Source organism: Gymnogyps californianus, chromosome 1, assembly GCF_018139145.2.
Source record: "Gymnogyps californianus isolate 813 chromosome 1, ASM1813914v2, whole genome shotgun sequence".
Taxonomy (NCBI): Eukaryota; Metazoa; Chordata; class Aves; order Accipitriformes; family Cathartidae; genus Gymnogyps; species Gymnogyps californianus.
In genome coordinates, this window is record NC_059471.1 from 141,818,367 (window position 1) to 141,844,129 (window position 25,763).

The window sequence follows — 25,763 nt, forward strand, 5'->3', positions numbered from 1 at the left end:
GAGGAGAAACGGGTGCTAGGACATAGCATGAGGTGGGCAGCTGTGTGTTAAGAGAAATTACCAGCCTTTCCTCAGTTTTCTAACGAGAAGTGCTTAGAAAAGCTAAAGAGAATTGGGCACCAAAAGAAGGGCTGCTCTTCTCAGGTGAAGGAAGGTACACTATTTCAAAGAATGGTGAGATGTAAGGTCCCCTCGATTCTCAGGTAGGTGTGTCCTTGTGTAGCACATGGATTTAGTCAGCTTTCTGTGTACTGCAACAGCTATGCTGGATCCTAATCTGAGGCACCCATATTCTTCTGCATGCTTGGATTCAAGCCTTCATGCCTTCATTCAGAAGCACCAAGCCCCCAAAAGTTAGACACTTGTAATGGTGGCTGAATTTGCAGACATGGGTCTTACTCCCCAGACTTACTAGCCATGCCTTGGTGACTCACAAAGATAGTTTTGATCTATGTTATTGATGTAAATCAAGGATAATCTTCCTGGAGTCACTCCAGGATATAATTGTTTCTGAGATAATTAACATTTCCTTCTATGCGTATAAATGATCCATGCTGGCTCTTGAGTTTGAGGGAGAATAGAACAACATTGATTTGAAAATAAATAGGGAATTACAAAATTTAAAACATCTTCGCTAACCTGCAGCTAGGGAAATAAGGCAGTATTTAAAGAATTAAGTTTACACAGATGTGGAGTAACAGTCTTTAATGGGTATCTTAGAAACTAGGAAACAAAACCACAACTACCGTGATGAACAACAAAAGGGAAGGAAACTGGTGGAGATTAAAGATCCCACTAAAGTAAAACAGTTAGTTGTTATTTTATTTTTTTTCTTTTCTGAGAAAAAAACAGATGATAACGGATGCAGAGCTAGCTTGTGATCACGCTCATTACTACCTTGTTATCAAAGCAAGAACCAGATGGCATGACCTAGCAAGGGTAAGAAGAATGTTTTCTTTAAATAAGTAAGCAGCACTAATAGATTTTAGAATATTATGCAATGTTGATCTTCAGATTCTATAAATATTCAGAGACCCTTGCAAAATAGCTCATTAATGATAAAAGCTTACTATATGTGATTAAAAAAAAATCAACATCTTGAATAATATTTAATTTTTTAATGTTGATTATGTAGTAGATGCTATTACAGTTATTTCTAAAACTTTCTTCATATTTTACTATTCTTGGTTTTATTTAATGTTTCTGTGGTAAGAGTAGTAATGGGCTTCATCTGAGGCCTGTTTGACTACATGCTGTACACAAACACACACCTACTCCTATGCTGACACCCAGTGTTGCCCAGCACAGTGAAGCATTGACTGTGATGCTTACACCATCCAAAGAGACTCTCACAAAACTGTCCTATAAAAATTATTTCCACTTTTTTATCTCTTTTAACTTGTTGAATAGTTGCAATGTTTGGACAACAGAGTAGCACAAGGAAAAATGAATATAATTTTTTCATTAAATGTTTGTGTAAATCAGACAATAGTACTGGTAGTCTCAGTTTGCAAGATGGATGGTAAAAAACCCAACAAACCCAACCAACCAACCAAAACCCAAAGCAAAATCTAATTCATATTAGGTATAGAACAAGTTGGGGAGAAAATCTGCAGGTCTGCCATTTTCCAGTGCCTTCATCTTCCACTGGTATGCTCCAGCAGTGGGCATACCCACAGCTGCATGCACGCTTCTCACATCCCCTGTGTTTGCCATCAGTAAGAAACTTTCCACACAGAATACATCACCTAAACACCTGTGATGTCAATCCCGATTCAGGCTTTTGAGAGTTGCACATCCATAGCGGAAAGTAGGAAACAGTAAAAATCAAATGAAAAAACATTAAAAGATGAAATTCAGACATGCATGATTTTCTGTTTCTTTCTCAATTCCCATTATTCATTAAGCTTATAGAGAGATCAAACGTTTTGTCAAACTTGTTGGTTCTTGTTAGTGATAATTTCTTTTACATTCCAGAATTTTCAGAAATTTGACAGTGAAGGAAATGGCATTATACAGCCAAGGGACTTGAAGAAAGTCTTGTTCGGATTTGGCATTCCAATCACCCTGGAAGATTTTAAGCAGCTTTGGGCAAGGTATGACAACTCTAAATGATTAGCTCTTGCAATAATGCATCTTTTATAGGATTACGGAGCCTTTGGTAGTGCAGTGAATGACAATAGATTACACTGCACAAGAAATCTTTTATTTTGTTATGATTGTGACCTCAGATCATGACACTGTGTTACAGGAGGCTACGTCTTATCATACTAAGCTCAAGAATACAATTAGATCCATCAGTTACCAGAGAATTCAAAGATAGGACTTTCTCTTGGGTTCAGTGTTACTGATCCCTTTAATTTAACATGCATTTTCTTCTTGGACAGCACCTCAGGTCACTGGTTAAATTAACTTGTTTTTCATCAGTTTTGTTTATACACACAAACGCCTAGCTCAGTTTGTGATGGGTGAAAGTCAGTTCCAGGTGTCTCAGGTCAGGTGGGAACTGCAGACAAAGCTTCCATCGAGGAGGTCTGTGGACAGTCCACATTGCATACCTGTCTGAAGGCAGTGCTACCAGCCTCTCCTTTTCAGAGCACTAAATTTACTTACAATATTTGCTACCTAAATAAAAGTGATTCAGTCAAAAGAAAAATGCTACACACCAAATACATAACAAAAGAAAGTAAGGTAATTTCATGCTGTGTAAAGATGGCAAGTAATATCATGAAATGTTTTTGTAGACAAGTAATTTGTTGTGAAATGGGGGAAAATACTTGTCTGCCTTCAACAAAGAGGAGCTGTGCTATAAACTGTGTTTGAAATGGCATAGATGTCAGCTGTATGTGACATTATATAAAAAGCTACCTTCATTACAGGTCTATTTAAAAAAATAATCACTCTTTCTAATATATAGAACCTGAGTGTATTGCATTTTGGTTTCAAACTGCATTAACTATGTAGATTTTTCTTAGCACTGATTCATCTCTGAATTATTTTCTACTCCATTAGATTTTACTTTCCATTCTTATTCCTTATGGATGCCATGGCACATTGAAGAGTATCCTTTTCATGCAGTTATCTGCTGCACAACTTCACTCCCATCAGCCACTCCTTTTATAGAATAGCTAAAATCTCTTACGTGCCTGATATGTCTATAACTTGAATAAAGGAATTAGAGTGAAGCTGAGGCTAAATTAGGCATTACCATGCATCGGAGCACTAGCGGGGGGGAAAAAGCCTATGGAAGGGTTTATACCTAAGAAAATATGAAAAGTGTTTATGAAGCTAAACCTGTGTTTCTGAAGGATGATTACAATTCTGAGCATCTCAGACTTGTGTGACCAGTTTGAGACACTTGAGACTGGATTTTTAGGAGCCCAGTTCTCTGCATCTCAAGCCAGACACCGAAAGGCAGCAGTACGGAGAGCTGGAGAATACCCCTGACAATTTGGTCCTCAGGGTAGTATTTTCAGAATCGACTCTGTGATTACAATGCATAAGCTCTCTCTTTCGAGTCTCATATAAAGTCACTCACTCATTCTCAGTGTGGTATGGTACCTCTATAAGGAAGGGAAGTCAGTGAGATTTAAGCTGTTAAGTCACTTAAGGACATTTGTAATGCCTTTCTATGAGGACCACATGAATATTTTAAAAGAGCATTTCTTTTTCAAGGTATGATACAGATGCAAAAGGATATCTTACTCACCAAGAATTTTTACAGAAACTGGGAATGGAGTTTGCACCCACTGACACAGAGCTCAGCAGACACATCACGGAAGACAGCTATGCACGTTTACGAGCACATTATGATAATCACCAAAAAGCATTCAAAGCTGGAAGAGCAGCAGCAACAGCAAACTAAAACTCTGCATGTAAGAGAAATTAAAAAGCAGATCAAGTAAGTTATTTATGAGCGTAGCATATAACTTTCTATGTTTGTGTTTAGTTTGTTAAGATGACACTGTGTACAATACAAATGTAATTTTACAAAAAAAAGACTCTGAAAAGGAGTGTCAGAAGGTGCTGGACCAAGCTTATCCATAGTGTTATTCCCTTGATTTGCTGGAGACAAGCCTAGCTCAGTGTGCACTGTAAGACTTTTTTTTTATAGATATTCTTCATGGCTTATATTACTTATTTTACAGACTGTATGGCAGCATCTATACTGACAAATCAGAATGTCCAGAGACATTCCCAGACTCAGTCATCTATGCTGCTAAACTGCCAAAACAGTCCTCGTCATGCTTCGCCCTCTGTCAGCTAATGTTTTCCTTGATCATTCCCAGCACCGTTTGGGAGCAAGAATGCTTCAAGGACCTTCTTAATAGGCCGTCTTGCAAGCAGCTGCTCCCTTTTGGTGGCTAAGAAGGTTCACTAGCAGAGATGTGCCAGCTGGCCTCTGTGCCTTGAGCACTCCCTGGCCTGTTTATTGATATCGTCTCAGCTTGTGGTTCCAGTCCTAACACTGCTATCAGCTCAGATTGAGGGAGAAGAGCAAGTGCAGTTTTGTCACCCTGCAGGTCTCTTCTTCTCAGACTGCTTCAGGTAACGTAGACTTAGACCTACCTGATTACGCTCAACAGGGGCTTTTCTTGCAGCTGGACTGGGTGGGCATGTAGGACACTGTGGTCCCATATCCTACCTACCCTGTCCCTTGGATGAGGGCCAAGTAGCAATCACAGTTAGTTTCACATCCCTCTAGCAGCTAGTTAAATTGTTAGTAAATGGCTTTGTAGATGCAGCAAAAAACAGCCTTGACAAGGATGGACCCTGGCTTTATATGACAGAAATAAGCATCTTGTCTCCAAGCAAGAGGAGTCTCTGCCTCACACAAAATCAACACTCACAGAGTTAATAGGTCATTGCTCCTGAGAAGAGCATTTGACAAACAAATGACAAAATGATATCCTACTCAGAGTGGAGTCTAATGATCCATGCTTGCCCTAGTGAGTCAGCAGTGATTAGCCTGCTGCTGCTATAAGATTCCTGCACCTGCCAGCAGATTGAGGCAGCAGGAGAATCCTCTGCCGCAGTACAGTGCTGTTAAAACTTTATATTTCCAGGTTGTGGATAGACACCGCCTGGATGCTTATCATGTTTTCTGCTTGTGCTTTCACTATTCTCCTGAACTGTTTGGTTGTTGTTTTTTTTAAATTTATTTAGGAGTATAAACCCTCAGGAGCAAAAAAACATGTAAAAATATACCCCCAAGAGCACAGATTTGCTTTCTTTTGTGCTTGGAAAGTGTCTGGAAGTTGTAGGAACTAATAAATTATTATTGATAGGAATGGTAATTCCCCATGACATTGTTGGTAAAGGTGATACACTCACAAACAAAGAAGAGCAGCCTTGTCTTCCAGATAAAGATGCAGCTTGGGGAATCATAAGACAAAAAAAAAAACCACAAAACACAGAGAGAAGCCTGTAAGCTAAGGCTTTTGCCTTTTTACCCTGCTTTTTTAAATTCTGTTTTTCAGTATCCCAAATAGGCTGAAGGAATCAAGGGCAAAACTGTCCTTTCTTTTCAGCATCACAACTTTCCCACCTGCATTGCAGCTCTCTGGCATAAGCTGCACTTATGACACCCACAGGTATCAACAAGCGTTCCACCTGTAAAAAATTGCATAATATACAACAGAGATGGTTAGGCAGCTGCTGTGTTGTAGGCATTGCTTATGACTGTATTTGTAACTGTCTGATGTGAAACTTGGGCCCTAACTGTCTCATACTGGGCTCTTCCACTCCATTTGTCGTACCAGCCAGTTGTCTCTAGTCTTACACTTGGATGAAGAGCTCTTTTGGTCAGGAACCTTCTATGTCTTTCCTGTTAGTGCAATGCCAAGTGCAAGGCGGCTCTGCCATCAACGCTATAAATAAGAAGGAGCTCTGCAAGTAGGGAAGATGCTGTGCTGCAAGCAGAAATTATGCAGTGTGGCTCAAAGATGCAAATACTCATCCTGAAGCAGCTGGAGAGTAATTAAATCAATGGGGAAGACATGCCGGGTAAAAATAAAACAGTCATGATGTGACATGCTGGCAGGTCCACATCATTTAGAATTATTTACTTTTGAGAACCTAGCATAACAACAACTATGTGTAGAGCTATGCATATGGCAACTATACACACAAATACATACCTACGAGTGCATAGCAATTGCTTAACTGTAATTTGGAGGAAAACAGAAATTGGCAGATTGGGTCAAGTGTAACTGGATTCAGTTACCTGCTAGCAACCGGAGCCAGATGTTTCTGGTTGAGGTGGAGCAGCCTTCTAATAGATGGACGTGGAATATTCTGCCCCCTGCACTGGGGCTGTCTCATCCTGGGCAATGACAGAGTTTGGTTTAAGCATGCAGATGGGACTTTTATATCCCTTTCAAAAATTATGTCCTAATTATTTGTTAGATTCTGGCTTTTCTTGATTTATATATATAGGACATCCAGTTCTGTTCTTAATCTTTTGAAATTTCTGGCATCTGCAGCTTCATCTGGGAATGAGTTCACAGCTTAATCGTTCATGGTCTGCAAAAGTATGTCTTGTTATCGATTATTGCCACCTTTCCGTTCTGCTGAATGTTCTCTTTTTGTCTCCCCCACTTCCTCACCCACCTCCTGGCTGGTGGCAGCAGTCCTGTGGTAGCAGTTCCCATCTGGTTTTCTCTCTTGGAAAGCTGGAAGTGCAAGAGGAGCTGAATCCAGGCCTCTGAACTCCTCAGATTTCATGTGAGGCCCTGGAAAGCCACAAATGACTCTTAAGCCGTCATTGTCTGAAATCCATCCGCGTGGTGGCTGTGAAGGCAGCAATCCAGCCGAGTGTCAGCCTTCCGCTCCAGGACCGCATAAGACAGCTCAGATATGGGAAGCACAAGTGGGCACTATACCCTCCTACTGTAAAGGTCAGTGTAAGGAGATCTGCTCTTGGTCAGGAAAACAGATGCAGTGGCTGCAAAACCTAACCATGGTGATCCACGTGGGTCTCAGCCCCCGCTTCATTCTCAATCATCAGTTGGAAAACTGATTTCTTTCACCTGTCAGATTTGGACTGGGAGGAGGTATTTGCCTGAGGTGTGAATTTGCTGGTTATAGGACCCACTTCAGCAGCACTGGGAGCAGCACCCACTCCTCCTTCTGTGATCTTGCTTAAGCCCTCTCATTTCTACTTGCACAGTGGCGGCATTCAGTTTGTGTCCCTTCTTCTGGCTTTCTGAAAGGGCTGTGAACCTCACCCTAACAGCTTTGGAGCAGTTTCAGTGCCCTGTGATTACACACTGTGAAGCAGACAAAAGCTCTGGACATCTTACAATTCAAAACATACTGCTGTGCACTTTTTTTTTTCCTTTTGCTTTTGTTGTAACTCACAGGAACAAATCTCCCAAATTAGAAACAGACATGGAACAGTGACTCTCCAGCTCTTCAAGAAAAATACAAAACATTTGCAAGAAAATATTATTTTTTGCCATTGTAGCTTGATCTATGGTTTTAATCCTCATTTTCTCCACGCACATATTTACTGCTGTGAGTGGAATAATTACTGCTTGGAAATCTTTTATTAGTCCAAAAATGTTGAATGTCTTAATTTTCCAAAAATATGAATCTCAAAAACTGTTTCGATTTTACTTCAGCCTTTACTTTCATTGGGAAGATTTAAGTGGAAGATGATAGTGGTGATGAAGAGTGGCACTGAAAGTAACATACAGTTGAAAAGGGTTCCAGAATCTTTCTGCAATGAGGGTACAACATGGACCGTATCAAACCTTCAAAGCCCACCCTTGCAAGATGGAAGGAGCAGTGCTAAATAGTCTTCCGGGGCTGGAGGAGATCAATCTTTCACTGAAATCACAAACTGGTCTTAGGGTGGTCAGCTGGTTTTGCCTTTTAGGCTGCTGTATCCTGCTCCCTAGGTGTGACTCTCTTGGTCTCTTGCTAGGCCTCAGCACCCATCCTCCTCCACCATTGCACCTTTGCAATCGCTGTAAAGCCATGGGTTTTAAGCTGTGGCACATTACAGTAACTCAAAGAAAGCAAACCCTCTGTCAGGAGATTTTCGATTTGTGTCTCTGCTGGAAAGTCTGTAGGCTTCTGCACATAATAAAAGTTAAAACTCAGAGAAGTAATTAGCAGATGTTGGATCTCTAGGGTCTCATATCTAAGAGGAGGTTGAATGAGTCTAAGCTGGTTAGTCAGTAATTAGTTACATGGAGATTCAAGACAGTAAAGCCAGCTTGAGTGCAATGCAATGCACTCTGACTGATGTGCACCGTCTGCAGCATACTTCCATGCTCTTTCCAATACAAGTCTTGCTTTGAGTGTAAACCAAGTACCACATGGTAGCAGGAGCAGAATGTGAAAAAGAGGAAGGAATTAACTAGAAAAAAGAGATTTGAAAGTGAGAGAAAAGGTGATAGCTCTTTAGGGGCTTTTAGAGACTCTAAACCACACTGGCAATATTGCAGTTTCCTTGAAAAGATTCATGTGATGCTTTCAAACCTATGTACAGTGGCTAGATTAATCATAAGGAAGCTTACAACTATTTTCTGGAATATTACAGGAGTAGGAGCTATCAAAGTTTTTAATGGCATGAAACCAAGCCAGGGTGACAGTGCAATCCATGCAGCTACAGAAAGTAACTTGAAGGAATATTGCAATCCCAAGGAAACCTGAACTTTTGAAAGACACAGGTTTCATATGAGAATGCAGAAGGAGGAATCCTTTGAAGAATTTTTAGCTGATCTTAAAATAATGGATCAGTCAAGTAGCTATGACGTTTTCAGAGATTCCATTTTAAGGAATCAGATAGTGATTGGCATCAAAGATCCAAAGATACAGAAAAGATCCCAGGAAGGTAGGATCTAAAAAAAAAAAGGAAAGGTAGAAAAAGCTAGGACATTCATAAGGGACAGTATGGAAATATCTGAAGGTAAGCAGGACATGCCGTCTGTCAGGAAAGGAAGCTAGGAGAGTTTTGAAGAGACTCTTCAGAGCTATCTGCAAGAAGTAGCCAAAGTGAAATATATGAAAATTCACAGGTTCACATTATGTCCAGGAGTTTAGAAATTCTGCAGCAGCTATAAGAAATACAGTTATTTTGTGAGACCTTGCAACTGGAAAAGCAGAAGCAAAAGAGAATACCCTCCAAATCCCCAGATCTATGTGATGGTGCACAAACCAACAATACAACAAAATACCACATAGAGATTCTGTGCAAAAGCTGCACAAAGGGGCTGCAGACTAAGAGTAAACATCTCTAAATTCAAAACTGGTGCTCAGTCAATGTTACCTCCAAGCACACTGTAAAAAATCTGGCTCAGGTATCTCTACATATGAAGAAAGACTATTGAAACTGAGGGTGTCTACTGAGAATCTAATTCCTACTAAAGGATTGTATGAACTTAAATTGAAAAGTGAAGACAAACACAGTAGTTTAAGTTTATAGGCAGAAAGAGCTAATATTTGGTCTAAAATATGCCTAGCCCTGGGCTTGGTTAAAGCAGTGAGTCTGATGAAGGAACCATAAACACAGGAGATCAGTACCCAGAAATCTTTAGTGTCAGAGATAAAGTAGACACAGAATATAGAGCTGTATTTTCACAGCAATGTGTGCTGCTAGGAACATTCCTCTGCTTGTGAGAGAGAAGCTCGTAAAGGAGCTAGATTATGTAGGAGTAATGGTGGGAAGTTTAAAAATGGAAGAGCCAATTAGCAACAGCAGGATCAAAAGACAAGTCACTGCGATAGATTGTTCTTACATCCAGTGGGACTAAGTATATGTTTCAGGACAGACACTGTCCTATAAAGGATATTTTCAGGTAAAAGGACTGCATATGTTTTTACAAATATTAATAATTTTTTACAAAAATTACAAATTCAGATTCTTCTGCTGGGTCCAAGCAAACTTCCTTGCATGACGAGTTTAACACTATGCATTTTTAGACCACTGTACAGGAGATTCTGCTTTCAAAGACTTCCTTTAGGCTTGAAGTCCATTCTTGAGTTTTCACAGGAAAGTGTAGGACAAGCCATTCACTTGAAGCAACTGTGGCTGCTTAAATAGACACTGAAGATGTCAAACAGAGAAAAAACCAGTAGGGAATCTGAAAAAAATATCCAAGAGGGCCTGAGAAGTAGAATTAGACAGAAATGCAAATGTAAGGGCAGAGAAATAACATAAAAGATTAACTGTCAACAAGATAAAACAGAGTCATTACAAATATGCCATCCACAAAGATAACAATGGTATCCAGAGGCCTGTTAGCATGTGAATGTTACATGAGAGTTCATATCACATGGGCAAAAGTAGCTTTTGAGTTACTACACAAAATGGACATACTGGGCTGTAAATCTGGGAAAAGAATTCCGAAATTAAAGGCATTAATAAAGACAACTCCTGGCTTTACGTATATTGGCACTAGAAGACAGACAAAGTCTTCAAAAGATGGCTTACAGGCAGTATTATTTAAAAAATAATAAATGGAAATGTGTGGCCTGTGTTTCTAGGGCACTTGTCAACACCACGATTCAAGGCACAGACCGAGAGAGCAGAGCTCTGGCTGTGCTCTCTGATTGTAAGAAATGTCACATATTTGTTTATCGATCTGTTATGGTCAGAGCTGAGGCAAGACACTTTGCAGGCAAAAGAAAGACCAGCTTCCAGAATATAAAAATAGTTTGACTTTTAGTATTGGTTTGTTTTTTTTTTTTTTTAGGTAAAACCATTCAATCTGACAATAAAGTTTAAGTTGGAGAAATAATTACTGATCAAAGACATACTTTCTAGAGCATTCGAGGAGTCTGCTCTTAAAAACAACACAGAGAATGACGTAACACCTGGAAATACAATTAAAAAAAAGTATTATCCTATTTCAGAAGAAAGTGGGCTAGGTTTGGTGAGGCTGTACAGAAGATGCCACAATGCAGAAACTCATGAAGGTTACCACCTGTTGGGTAGCGAGGGCATTGCATACCAAGCCCATATGACCAATTAGATCAGAGTTGTCTGTGTTTAGTAGCACACACTTCAGAGGTAACAGCATAGTGGTGTCAATGTGTTATGACCTGATGTGCCTCACAGAGTACAGGACACTCACAAGGCTGCTGAAAAATGTGAAAGAAAAGACCATATGTTGATACGTCTGAACCTGTTGTAAGTATCTGACTCGGACGTTAGCCTGAAATTGCATTTGGATTGAATTTAACATCAGAACGTGTTATGGCATATATTAATACTCTATTTGTTTGAGTATGGAGTTCCAGAAATTTTGTCTAGCAATGGTGCCCTGTTCAGCAGCTCAGACCTGAAATGATTTGTAAGGAACAAAGGATATCCAGATATCCTGAATACAATGGTGAGCGGAGTTAAAACTGTTAAAAGACAGTTTGAGCAAGCTGTGAAGCTGAGAAGTGATCCATACTTTCACTGAACTTGAGAGAAATATTGAAAAATGGTTTCTTGCCAGCTGAAACCTGGTTAAGCAGAGTCCCGGTACTTCCAACGTAGTCCATATAACAGTGAAGGTACAATGGGTCTGAAGCATATAATAAATTGCTAACAACCCACCTAAGTCATATCATAATTCAGATTTTTTAAGGTAGGTGATGCTGTTCGCACACACAATGGTGTTTCCTGGACCCTGAGGGCTGTGGGGGAATTGCTCTTTGTTCATATGAAGTGCAAACTCCAAAAGGACGGATTCTTAGGAGAAGCAATTGGCAAGGAAAATGTATTGTTCATGTAAAGACTGTACTGAGCTTACAGCTTCTTGAAAACAAATGAAAAACCAAGGATTCTGCGATGCTGTGAGAGGAAAGACAGCACCAGTAACTGAAGCTGAGACCAGATGCCTCTGAGGAGATCTGTGAGAGTTTGTAGAGCTCTGAAAAGACTTACTGAGTACTGCTAAAAAGCACATGAAATTTAGCATGTCCCGTGTTAGCCTTATAATAACTGATTGCACGGTATTCATATGAAGGAGAAAATGTAAGGCTCGGGTGCTGGCTGATTGATGGTGGCTTAACAAGGAGCAGAGTGAACTGGTCTGAGCTGTTAGATCCACAGACGGGTTTGGTGAGAGGCTGAGGCAATGAATCATGCCTGATTATGTGGGTTACACTGTTGAACTCTGCTATCACTCTAATAAGCCCTTTATACTACAAATCCTGACTCTCTAAAGAACCCAGCCTCCACGCTCTGCACCCTAGGGCTGTCAGAAAGAGCAATCCCAAAGCAAATGGAGTGCAGCTGTAGGTATTATCCCAGACCCAAACTTGTTGGTTTTGCCATAAGGGTAGCATCTTGTAAGTGCTGAATGTATGTAGATAATTTATGTATACTTGGTAATCTACATCAAGACATAATTCACAACTATTTTAACTTACATTAACCTCAAGCCACTTTGCTAGTTGAAGACATGCAGTAGTGAGAGATGTTTGTGCCTGCCTTGTCCTCTTGAGCCAAAATGTGGAGAGGCTTTGGTTGAATCAAGAGGCAGAGAGGCATATTGCTTGGGTTTCCAAAGTTTGATCAAGAGGACCCTGATGTCAGTGAAATATAAGTGACAAAATAAAGTGGGAGGAAGAGTCAAGATTTTGAGGCCTGAATTCAATCGTGTGTAAGAAAAGATAAATATCTCAGAGACGTTTTAAGGTGCTGATCCAAAGTCCACATGAGTCAGCAGAAGCTCTGCACTTCTTCCCTTAGGCATGGATCAGGCCCTGCGCTACTCCAGGTTTTGGTCAGGTCTATCTGTTTTTGTTGAAATAGTTGTTCTTACTATGTCAAACTTTCAGGAGCCTTAAATTGCAGAAAGTATGCTGCCAAACTTTATCATTTTAATGGCTGTATTAAACATTTTGTAACTGATCAGGACAGACTTTAAAAGAGAGAACTACGTTTTGTATCTGCAGTTCTGAACGGGGAGAGTAGCCGGTTAATCACCCAAGTAGCATTTCTTTACAATGGGAGGCTTGAGCCATGCAATTCCATGTGCAAATTAAATGGGGGGGGATGTTGGTTTTGAGGTTTATTTGTGAAAAATTTGGCAGTCTTTGAATAAATTAAATGAACTTACCACACACAAATAAGCTCAAAAACTTTCTCTGCCCCTCCATCCCTATTTTGTATATTTGTTTGTATCCTTTTTATCTGATTTAACAAAGGAGCTAAAATAAACATCTGCTCTCTTTCAGGGATAAATTTAGGGATTACTTCCAAGATTTCAACAGGGCCTTTCATAAAGTGGATAAAAATAGAGATGGCTATGTAACAGTATGTGACCTGCACAGGATACTACAAGAATTCAACTATTACCTTGATCATGATCAGTTCAGCAGTATTCTAAACAGGTTTGTGTGATTATCTCCTAAGGACATCTTTGGTCATGCCCAGCAAAGCCTATAAGTTTCTACTTAGCGTTAGGCATATAAGAAGCTCTGTTAAAACTAACAGAGATACCCACATGCTTAAAACTGCATATGCGTGAAAAATCTTTTTAGGTAATGTATTGATTCTGCAGGTAATGAGAGTGAAATGGCCTCTTACATAAAAAAGTATGCTTTGAGTATGTGTATTTGTTTGCTAGTTTGTTTTAGTTATTTAATTTCAATTTAACGGAGCAAGTGTGTGAAACAGATCCTGTTCAAAACAGAAACAGAATTAAATCAGGTTATAAAATAGCAATTATTTTCAAATGATCCAATGCTGCTGCCATGCAAAACTATGCTTTTAATTCTCTCTGTTAATATGAGTAAGAAGAAATATCTCTTTTGTAGAGGCTGAAGAACACAAAGGACCTGCTCCGATATTAGGTACTGCGGTTCTCTGCACCAAACAGTCGCCTAAAGGTCATATGCCTGGCAGCACTGGGTTTTGTTCTCTAGAGCCTGCCAGACCAGACTCTTTTTTGAAATAAAATTAACAAAGTCTTTTCACAGTTCACCTTTAATTGGGTGATCAACTTTTTATGAATTGAAACCTTAATAGGAATCTGCTGCTTGTTTCTTTCTCAAAGACCTCTTGATGATAAACACCTCCATTCATTGTAATTTTGTGCAGATTATTCCTTTCTTGATCCAAAATAGTCTTTTCTAAATAATACAGAGTAGATTAGCATATGCATTTAGTTTTATTACTAAAATTTTAATGCCCACTTGGCAATTTATTTCTCCGCTGAAATGGTGTTGATTATTTCCTTTTCCACACACTGTCTCCAATATTGGAGCCAGCTTGACACGGGTAGTATGTGGGAGTGCTGTGCAGCTGCAAGATGCAAAATCAGGGCTCTTGAATATTTTTTTTCTTACTAGCAGATATGGGGTCTATAGTTAATTTCTTTTCCAGCCTGTTTTATAAAGCTTCCTCTTTGTTTTACTGGCTCTCCCCATTAATTAGACATTCTTGTAACTGGATATTCTGGTGATTGGTAGCTGAGGCATTGGTCCCCAGTGATTTACTGTGGAAACAGATGATAAAAGTACGTTACAGTAACTCAGTTTTAAACAAGAAAATCAGGGTTGTGTAGTGGGGCCATCTCCTCTGTCAAGTCTTGGCTCTCTAGGACTTGCCTTGACCATAATTCTGACAAAAAAGCTGAATGCAAGACTAAAAAAAGTCCAGCCTTTCCCCTGCAGCATAGGAATTGTCTGCCTAATACATATGTGTAAAGAATCTGTAGTTCTGATAATTGGCTATAAAATTATTAAAGTCTATTAAAAACCTCTCCATAGATGGTAACTCTAAGGTCAATCTGGAATAATTCCATGGGAGCCAATAGATCTGTATCAAAAACACCTAATGTATATTGTAGTCTGGAGACTCTCCGATTGTCTTTCAATGGTAGGAAATTCCACAAACTGACTACGCTGGCTTTATACTGGGAGAGCAGAGCAAGTCCCTGCTATTGTATCCCTTGTGGTGATGAACTCTACAGGCTCATTAAACAGGTTTGAAGTCCTTGTTTAAAATATACCAGGTATCTTTTCATTAAGTGGTCACAAGTCACATGACATTGGAGGAAAGTAGCTCTTCATGTAATGGTTAGTGCTATTCATCTTGTCTTAATCTTTCATGCTGTATAACTTTTATATTCACATATTTTCTGCATACGTGAAGCCTGCCTTAATTCCAGTCTTTTTATGGTAAAACATCTTTGAATAAAAATTAATTTAGTTTGGTAACAAAGTCCTCCGCAAAAAAAAATTCCCAAATCATATGCAAGAGCTCATCTTTCCCCATGCTGATATTTGATGCAAAAATATATTCACTGTTGTTACCTGGAGCTATCTGTAGTCAGCTCTGTAACCCACTGAATTTCCGATGTGACAGAACATGAAATTCCCCAGTGTCTGTGATCCAGCAGATGTTTCAGCTGACAGACAGAAATTCGGCAAGTTGTGAGTGCAGCCTGCAGAGCCCATGGGCTGGGCTCCCAGGTACATCCTGAGCACAAGCGATCAGAAGAGAAAACCCTCACTGGACACGGCGCCCCACGAGTCAACGGCAGTGGCTGCTGGGCCAAATGTACCAGCCCTCTGTGCAGCTCAGCGGACACACCAAAGGAGGGGGGGGGCAGTGCGTGAGACAGTGAGGCTGAGACCTGCCAAGAGTGTGTAAAATAATTCTCTAGTGGCCTGACACGCTGTGCGAAGCGAAGTGCAGGTTGAGAGGGAAGGTAAGCCCTTCTATCACAAACATAAGAAGCAGCATTGTATGGAACCTGGTTTGGTTTCCTCCCATATGGTAGAGAAATCATGAGTGAGTATAGACCTGTGCTGGTACATGCATGAAACGTATCACAGAGTGGTATTGGATGTCCTAGCTTGTGTCTGGTAACAGCTTACCAGGCTGTACGTGGTTCTGCTTCTTTCTCTCAGAATTGTAATGATCACGACATATTGGGAGGCTTAAGCAGCACTTCAGCATCTGTGAGTCAAAGGTATTTTTGTAAAGCAGAAAGTCAAGGGAAAGTACCAGCACTTAACACAATGAACATCTACTCCTCAACAGAGTCTATTAGACTGTGTTTACACTGTGATGTGAAAAGGAGATTCAAGGACAAGGCTGGGAGCCTACGTGTCCTCTGGCCACATTGGGGATGGTAAGCTCAGCAGTAGATTGTAATCAAAATACTGTGCTGTGTTTAAAAAGCACAAAGTTAATGCTGATGGACCAGAAGGTTGTGCACTTGGGCCCAGGCTAAAGCAGGTCTCCTCTTGAGCATCTGGAGATTGACCTGGATCTGCATCTGAGAGTGTGGTTGCATTTAAATAACAGGATTGGTGGCTTAGACCTGAGAAAGAGCTTGGGCTGGAACTAACAGGATTTATACACTGACAGCACAAGCATATCCTGAAGTGCTGCTGCAGTACAAATAATATATCATCATAATTAATCAGTACAGACAACAGTGAGATAATTATTTAAAATCATTGATATCTCATTCTGTGTTTTTCCCTTAGCTTAGGAATCAGCATTCATGACAGCAAGCTCTCTCATTTTGATTTCCTGAGAGCAATTGATGATGGCAGAGCATCTAAATACCAACAGAGACAAAAGCAGGCTGTACCACCTGCAAGCTTTGCAGCGCTCAGCTTAGAACAGACCCTAATTAAGACAAAAGAAATAGTTGCATCATCTTATGGTTTTTTGTACAAGGTAAGTTTCATGTGGTCACCGCATATTATTTAATGTCTATTTTTTTCTGCCTGGCTGGGGACTAACCCAAAGGCTTTGAAACTTTTCTGCTATTAATTGAGTGCTACCAACAACTTTGGCCTATGTAGAAATAGCACCTTCTGACAACTACAGACTTCTTCATTGATTGTATTCTTGTAACTCCACAAAACAAGCATATCAAATCAAGCCTAGAGGTTTTTGAAGGTAAGGATTGGAAAGGAAAAAGCAAATAGCAAATTATCAGGACCTTCCTCTCTTCCCAAACCCCTTTTCCTCCTCCAGTTGTCTGTAAATTGTGTCCGAAGCATGTAAATATCACGTCTTTCAAATAGCTCTGTTGAGTTTCCTAAGCTGAGACTTACTATAAGTAGATATAATGTGCTACTGCAGGCAGACATTATGGTTTTATCAGATGAAAGGATCACGTAGCAACTGAGGATAAAGACATATGATCAGATGTGAGCACATCATAGTGGCTGCAGAAGTTAGCACCTGTCAGCTGGGGCTCTGCAAGTATCTGCATTTACGCTCTTGGCCACTTCTGACTCTGACACAGACAGATAAGGTGCATTAGCTGTCGAGCAGCAAGTTTCCTGGTTTTCCCACCTGTAAAATGAGAACAATAAAAATAACCACTTCTTTCTAGAATTTTGAAAGCTGTGAATGAAAGAATGCTGTATATTAAGTAGTCTTAGACTGTTGTGTCGGAGTCTACTGAAATGCAGCAGCCTCTAGAGTAAATAATTCTTGATGCCACGGTAAGATTGTTTTCAAGCATGGGAAAGAATAATCAAAAGACCTTGAAGGAGACATTGCTTTCGCAAAGACTGTAGAGCCATCTCAGCTGTACCTGCAGTTTCAGGTACAGTTTAAGCTCATGGCTTTAGAGGCAGGCTTATGCCTGCAAAGATGGTCTCACTACCCCTGTGTCCCCAGCAATGTGGTCCTCCCGCCTGCCTTGTATCAAAACCAGTACTTGTCTTCCTGCCCAATGACCCGGATCAGGGAACTTCAACCTGACAAAAGCCTGATCAGTTGTGCGTGGCCATGGGAGAGCTGCTGCCCGCACAAGGGAGGGGAAGGGAACAGTGACTGGGAAGACGATGGGGGTAGAAAATCCCTGTCATCAATGGCTGCATTTCTGAAATTGCAATCTGTGGACGCTGTCCTGCAGTTAAAAATAACACAGGCTTCCAACAAAGTCATCACTAGTGATGTCACTGCTACAAGCAGCCAAAAAAAAGTAGTACCATGGGAGATGCTGTTTCTTTACAGAAATCTCTTTTCACGCTATTTGGAGACTCCTGTGACGTTTGTAAACTTACTGGGGCCACGTTGCCATTTTTGGCCAGATAGACTAACTATTGAACAAGATATCGAAGTATTTATATAATCACTTTACATTTTTCATTGTAAGGGAAAAAAAAATCCTTCCTGTGCTCTGCATTATTGAAATACTAAACAGATAAATTCAATAGCGCAGGTTAGTGTTCGTTAAATTTTAATAGATGACAATATCTGTCCTCTCATCCCTGGGTGTCTTGGAAATGGAGAAGGTCACAGTTTTGTCTGCTGAGGGTATGATTTGAAAATTACTTTTGGCATGAACAAATTGTCCATTTAGTCTTTTAGGATACCATTTGGTGGTTAATATAACTTCAGAGACCAAGGGATTTTCTCCATGGAGAGCCAGACTTTGTCCACCATGCTATGGAAAAGCAGAACTTTTTCTAATTTGCCTTACATGAGAAAAAAGGAAGTTCTCAATTTTCTTTTGAGCCTTTTTTTGAGTAATAGTTGCTGCCACCTATGTGATGGGGGACTCTAACGACATAAGCTTATAACAAAATATTTTGTTAGAAAGAGGCAGATCTGAAAGCACAGTTCCTAGAGTCCAGCTAGTTGAAAAAAAAAAAACCCTATCACGTCCCATCCATGACATTTCTACAACAGAATACAGACCTTTGAAGTTTCAGAACAAATAGTTTAAGAGTTCAGGTGGGTCTTCTCTGTCAGTATAATCGTTTCCCATGCATTTTCATCATACTCGGTACCATGCATACTATATACTCAATGCTTTGTTTTTACCGTAAGACTTTCAGTATTTAAGCAAAGATCAAACTTTCATATTAAGCAGTTACAGAATCCTCTTTAGTGTTCAAAGGATTCCTTTCCAATGTCCTTTGGATATGGTAGCCTTTGTTTTGCCAGTAGACATTGTTCATGTACATTAAATACACATTTTTAAGCCCATTATTTTGAACAGTTCTAATGGTAAAACAAAATTGCTGTATTACACCAATATGCTATAGTGTTAGCAGAGTAATAGGACTTTAACATGAAGTTTTGAAAGGTGTAATATTCATTTACATTTATGGAATCAGTGATTTATATGTGCAGCATCATAAATAAGGGGCAGAATAAAACAAGTGGGCATGATAAGTTAGTAGCAGCCAGGCAGAATGACAGTGGATATGACCCACAACTTTTCTAGACCTTGGTATTTCTGCCACTCATTTGAACTACTCTCTTGCATGCCTCCTGCTACAACTGTGCTAAACCTAATCTGTTTCCCTGGGAAACCTTTGGAAATTTCCCCCAAAGAATAGGCTGGGCATTTTGTGCAAGGGAGGACGAGAAGAGAGCAAGTAAGCCTTCAAGATGAGCTGAAGGACTCATGAGGATGAAGGACTATCAAGTCCTTTACAGAGTAGAAAACAAACTTGCCCTGCCAGGGACAATGATTTGGGGGCAGAACAAAAGGCAAATTCAATAAGCTCAGGTGAGTTCAATTAAAAATATTTTAATTTAAATTATTTAAGGCAGCCCTCAAATATTTTTGTTTGTTTCCTCTCTTGTCTTAACCACTACCTTTTCTGGAATGTTTGGATACTTGATATAATGCCTTTTTGCTTTTACTGCAGATTGTTGTTTATTTCCATATTTGTATTTACATGTGGCACAGAAATACAGGTTATTTTTGGCTTGTTTCAACAATTGCATCTCATTTTTAAAAGAAAGGAAAGCTTCAAACTAAGTAAGGTTCTGAGAAATGTGTTTTGTTTCTTCATGCATAAAATGCCTGCAAGTAAAAGGCATATGGGTCTCAGGTATTTCCATGTGAACTGCTAAATGGTTGCTAAAAAAGACTCCTCTTTTGGAATGTCTAGGTTTGCTTAAATAATTTGAATTCTTGCTTCTCAGGCATTTTCTCTATTTGATAAAGAAGACACTAGAGTAATTAAAGCACTGGAATTTCAGCAAGTACTTGACCATTTCTGCTTTAAATTATCAGACAAGCAGCTCAGGCACCTTCTCAAGAACCTTAACCTTTGTGAGGACTTCACAGTAGAGTGGAAAGTTTTCCTGAAAAGCTTAAACCACCTCACAGAGGTAAGAGGAGCTACCAAGCTATAATATATTTCTTTAAAAGATACGATCTGATGTGTTAGAAGTGACTAACTAAGCATGCAAAATTCACATATATTTCTGTTGATTTCTGTTGAACTCCATGAACCCCTTATCTCCTTACAAACTGCTCTAAGAAGTTAAGTGGGATTGAGTGCACCCTCAGCAAGTTTGCCCATGACACTGAGCTCTGTGGTGCGATCAACACACTGGAGGGAAGGGATGCCATCCAGAGGGACCTTGACAGGCTTGAGAGGTGGGCCCGTGTGAACCTCATGAAGTTCAACAAGGCCAAGTGCAAGGTCCTGCACATGGGTCGGGGCAATCCCAAGCACCAATACAGGCTGGGTGATGAGTGGATTGAGAGCAGCCCTGCGGTGAAGGACTTGGGGATGTTGGTTGACAAGAATCTCAACATGATCCAGCAATGTGCATTTGCAGCCCAGAAAGCCAACCGTATCCTGGGCTGCATCAAAAGAAGCATGACCAGCAGGTTGAGGGAGGTGATTCTCCCCTCTACTCTGCTCTTGTGAGACCCCACCTGGAGTACTGCGTTCAGCTCTGGGGCCCCAACATAAGAAGGACATGGACCTGTTGGAGTGAGTCCAGAGAGGGCCACAAAGATGATCAGAGGGCTGGAGCACCACTCCTATGAAGACAGGCTGAGAGAGTTGGGGTTGTTCAGCCTGGAGAGGAGAAGGCTCCGGGAAGACCTTACAGCAGCCTTCCAGTACCTAACGGGGGTCTACAAGAAAGCCAGAGAGGGACTTTTTACACGGGCATGTAGTTGATAGGACAAGGGGTAATGGCTTTAAACTGAAAGAAGGTAGATTTAGATTGGACATAAGGAAGAAGTTCTTCACTGTGAGGGTGGTGAGGCACTGGAACAGGTTGCCCGGTGAGGTTGTGGATGCCCCCTCCCTGGAAGTGTTCAAGGCCAGGCTGGATGGGGCTTTGAGCAACCTGATCTAGTGGAAGGTGTTCCTGCCCATGGCAGGGGGGTTGGAACTAGATGATCTTTAAGGTCCCTTCCAACCCAAACCATTCTATGATAAGTCTTACACTCATGTAGACTGAGGTCTGTACATGTGGCAAGCTGAAAGCATGACCACAGATGCAGCCAGATTGCCCCAACTGGGCAACGTAGGACGTGGGATATCCAAATATGCTCAGTGATCCCTGACCTGTCTAGATGGACTGGCAGGGGCTGGACAGAAAAGTGAGTGGAACAGGAAGCCCACCAGGTTCTTGGCGCCAAACAATAATAGCAATGTAGATGTAGCAGGAAGGTCAAACACAGAGATTAGTCAAGTACAGAGAAAATCTTGACTGTAGTCATGGACAGAGTCTTCTGATGCTCTGAATGCGCATGTTGCAACAACTCAAATTAAACTAGAGTTGCTCTTTCTCTGTGGCAGAAGTTTGTGTCCACAGTGCCTCATTTGGAGCCGTTCACTTGGTGCAGACTCCAGGAACAGATCCTTCAGTTCATAATCACATCCTTTTATCAGTGCAGCAATCCTTATTGTGTTTGTAAATAACAGGAGCATTATCAAAAGGTGTAAGTAAAAGAAGTCTCTGTCCTATTTTAATTTCACAGTCCCTCCTTTTCCTCTAGCTTCTCCCCTCTTGGTCTGCCTTACCCAGAGGGAAGCAGGTGTAAGTCGATCTGAGGGTGCAGGAGTCCAAATGACATTACCTTACAGCTCATTTCTGAACTTGGCTAAGGATGGGAAAGCTGGCTACTAGCTGGATAAAAAGCAGTTCTAAAAAAAAAAAAAAAAGTAAGTATTAACTTGCATCTTTATGTTCTAAGAAGTAACTATGTTTCATTTTCAAAAGTATGTGCTCGAAGCACAAATAAAGTGAGAAAAATAATAATCATCACCCAATGGAAAACCATATAAAAAGCCTACCACTTTATTGCCATGGCGATAATAGAATGTTGTGCTAAACAAATCCGTATAGAGCTATACGGTGATTAAATCTTGTGTCATAAAGCAGAAGCTGGAAAACCAGTGAGATCTGTCTCAGCCTCTTCATGCCCCGAGTCAAAGTCTGTCAGGCTTCAAATAATCGCAGGGCTTGAGTGATTCACGAGAGGAGGAGGAGGAGGCACCACAGGTTTCAAATGAAGGAGGACCCATAAACAGCTCCGAACGCTTGTAATGTGTTATAGGTTTTTGTAGCAGGTTAGAGACTTTATCTATGCATGTCAGTTACCAATAGGCATAGCTTTACCAAAGTGCTTATTATAAGTGTAGCTTTATTCAAAATTTTATAAGGTTGCTTAAATGTATTTTATTCTCTGTAAATTTAGCATTAATATTTATAGTAGTGCAACTGTTACTTTGTCCTTAGTGGCAGGACTACATTTAATTATAGTTATTTAAAAAATAGTTGGGGATTTTAAAATATTTATATTTTCAGGTTATTAAAATGCAATCTTAACAGATAGATTACATGCTTCTCAAGTATAAAACAGTGGAATACTTTGTATAGGTTAGAAAATGCCGCATTTCCCCCTTTCCTGCTTTTATGCTGATATAAATTCAGTAAGTTTCAACTGAGTCATACCAGCACAAAGACCCATTGTATGAAATATAACATATCTGTATAATTATTTTAAGAATGTATTTGTGTGCTGTAATATTGACCGCCAGCAAGCTTTCGTGTTAACTTTAGAATAGGTAGCTGCTTTTGTTAGGGAAGGTTTTGCTGTAATGTCTTCTCATCCTCAAAGTAGGTGCTAAGCCTCCTTAACAACTTGACAAGCTGCACAATTCCTGGGATCAAACTCTGCAAGTGTGTACATTTTAACATGAAGTCTCTCTTAGTCCTCCAAAACCCCAAATACTTTCCACCTCACCTTAGCAAAAAAGTAAGCTACCTCCACATCTTTCAGGAGGTACTCGGTCCATGACAGGACTGGAGCCTGTACTGCTTTTTTCAATATTGAGCGTTCACCTTGAACAGTTTTCTGTGCTTTGTTAGGAGTAGAAGGGATAAATCCATCATTAAAATCTCAAATTAATCCACAAGGGAACATTTTTCAAAAGACAAAACAAATACGAGCCAGGTTCACAGTGTTGGTTCAGAGACCATCAGCTTCCAGATGCTCTCAAATCTCATGTTTTCATTTTCAGTTCAACCCAAAATTTCCCACGCCTTTGCAATTTCATCCCACCCTGGGTTCACACGTATTCCTGGGCTCCTGTGCAGGTTCTGAGGGAAGGCTGGTTGTTAAATTATTCACTTCATCCAAACACGCTACAATTTTGGCCTGTAAAGTATGTATCTAAATTAATGAGGTATGCAACTCATTCAGGCATGTTAGGAAAACTGATCATTACGCTATACAATTTGATCACTGAAGTATATTAAAAAGTAACAAGTAAAGTATGCAGCTTGATCATTAAAGTATGGAAAATTTACTGAACTAGTAAAGTATGAGCCTGGGATGACTTTTGTCTCAAATGGCACCTCATAAATAAAACCCACAACCACAAAGGCAAACATTCACAAACCCAAAAGCCATACAGGTTTAAGTTGTATTTTTTCCTAGAAAACAGCTGAATAAGGGGAGATGAAAAAAAGTCTTGTGGAAATTATTTCTAAATGTTTTATGCATCACGTAGATCTTTGGATGGCTTTGACATATGTTGATGAGCTTTACATTCTGATTAACTCTCTAGAATACACACTACAGCATCTGTATATGAGCAGGATGCCCACTGAAATACAGCTATGTAGAGCTGTAGTGCTATACTATACAAAAATAGAATTAAGAAATGTAAAGTATTTTAAGCAATATGATTGCAGCACAATATTCAGATAAGAGCGAGCCATGGTTATGGCACTTAGCTTGGATGTTGCTAACCAACTGCAGAAGAGCTGAGGAAGGAGACAGAGAGGACATTGTCTTAGGTGGAATGCTATTAACCACCAGTGGACTCTTTGACGATACCCTGGAGCTAGGGGTATGCATCATGAACTTTTCTTGGCTGGCCTGCCAGTCTTGTGATTAATAAGGCCCGAGTGGAGCTCTTCTGCATTAAAGTAAGTGGCTAATGCAGTCTGGACTAATGAAAGCTGCAGCTGGGAATCAGACTCCCCCAAAACAAAATGTACTCACATGTCCTTCCCCACTGTGAGCTATTTCAGATGTGGAAGGGGAAAAAGTAAAGAACGTGTTAAAAGCGATAGTTCAGGGCATGCTGGTCAGGTCTAGAACAGCACAGTGTTCATCAGCACAGCTGCCTATAGGGGGGAATATACGGGGAAAGGAGGGATTATGATCATGGCCAAATAATTTGCTGTTTAGCCTTCCTGGAGCTGAGACTGCTAAGTGATTTACTGCAAGCTTAGTAAACCTTCACCTGTCAAGTCCAGCAGCGAGGAGAAAGAGGGCAGGGCAGATTGAGGAGATGACAGAGAGAAGGGACAGATCACCGTTTGTGCCCATTCAAGGGCAGGAACTGAACTAACTAGAGGTTTGCTGACACATGTGCCTTTCAGCTGACAAAGGGAATTACTGGAATGAGTAAAAACATATTCAGGAAAGCTTGTCTTTTTAAAAAGTGATTTAATCTAAAATGATGTAATTTGGAAATAAGATTGAATTCCAGGACTTCTTTGAGGAAAAATTTGCAGAACATTTCAATATCAAATCAGGCATTTGATTTAGCTTTGTCCTGAACTTTCTGTTTCCACACTAAATTCTCCATTTTTGTTTGCGTTTAGCTTCCTGTTCTGAGTTTCTCTGCAGTCTGTCTCATGCTGCAAAGTGCCTTCTTCACCAGCTGAGTGCATTTTGTTTTCAGCCAGTTCCATCTAATCAACCTGCCTGCAAAACTGTAGGCTTGTTCATCCTGGATACTCCTCCTGACAGAGAGAGCATCCTGCTTCTCCTTAGACCTGTACCCATCAGAGGATTCCCCCCAGTACAGCAAGTTCAAATCTCTTCTTGAAGCCTGGCACTGTGAGAACTGTACCTCCAGATCACAGGACTGAGGTCCAGCTAGTTTCTGCTATTAGCTAGTGAAAAGCATGGGTACATCGTCACTGTCACCATCTTTGTTGGGCATGTTGCTAGTGGAGAGTCTACAGAGCTAAAGCCACTTGCTCTTGCATCACATTGCTCTCAGCAGTGGCTGCTACAACCCCTTCCTCTAAAATGCAAACAAAACAGCTTCCTTGTGATCTTGGAAACTATTCTTAAATCGACAGAGGGGACAGCACTGACACAGCTTACCAGCTCCACAAATGGAGAGTGGCTGTGCTGTGACTCCCCTAACACCGATTAGCCTGCAAGAGATGAAATGCACAGAGTGCAACTCTACAGTGTGTCTGTTGTAACCATATAGTTTCGGAGCTCAAAAAACCCATGCAACAGAGAATTGACATCCTCAGTCTTTCCACAACCTTGCTTCCTAAATTCAGCAGTGTTACTAACCCAGCCCTTGTGCACTGTGTTCAGGTGTGGGGAGCTGAAGTTCATTTTGCTGCCATGATCTACCTGTGAAATTGCAGCAGGAATACGTAAGGACCTGCCCTACAGAGGTGGTGCTTTTCCCTGTCTTGGGGGTGGGAGTTTTACAGGTTTATTCATTACTCACTGTCCTCAGCTGTTGAACTTCTGGGCCCTCCTGTTCTGGGCCACTGATATGATCAGACAACTGACTGT

The 25,763-nt window shown here is 40.5% G+C and overlaps 1 protein-coding gene across 1 annotated transcript in view; it reads left to right on the forward strand.

The window, feature by feature from the left end:
• Positions 1–25,763, forward strand: part of EFCAB6 (EF-hand calcium binding domain 6) — a 108,555-nt gene that overhangs the window by 66,199 nt on the left and 16,593 nt on the right. Inside the window, 7 exon segments of the mRNA XM_050897913.1 lie at positions 836–939; positions 1,978–2,096; positions 3,676–3,856; positions 4,448–4,548; positions 13,186–13,341; positions 16,453–16,648; positions 19,874–20,062. Coding sequence (XP_050753870.1) covers positions 836–939; positions 1,978–2,096; positions 3,676–3,856; positions 4,448–4,548; positions 13,186–13,341; positions 16,453–16,648; positions 19,874–20,062 — 1,046 coding nt within the window.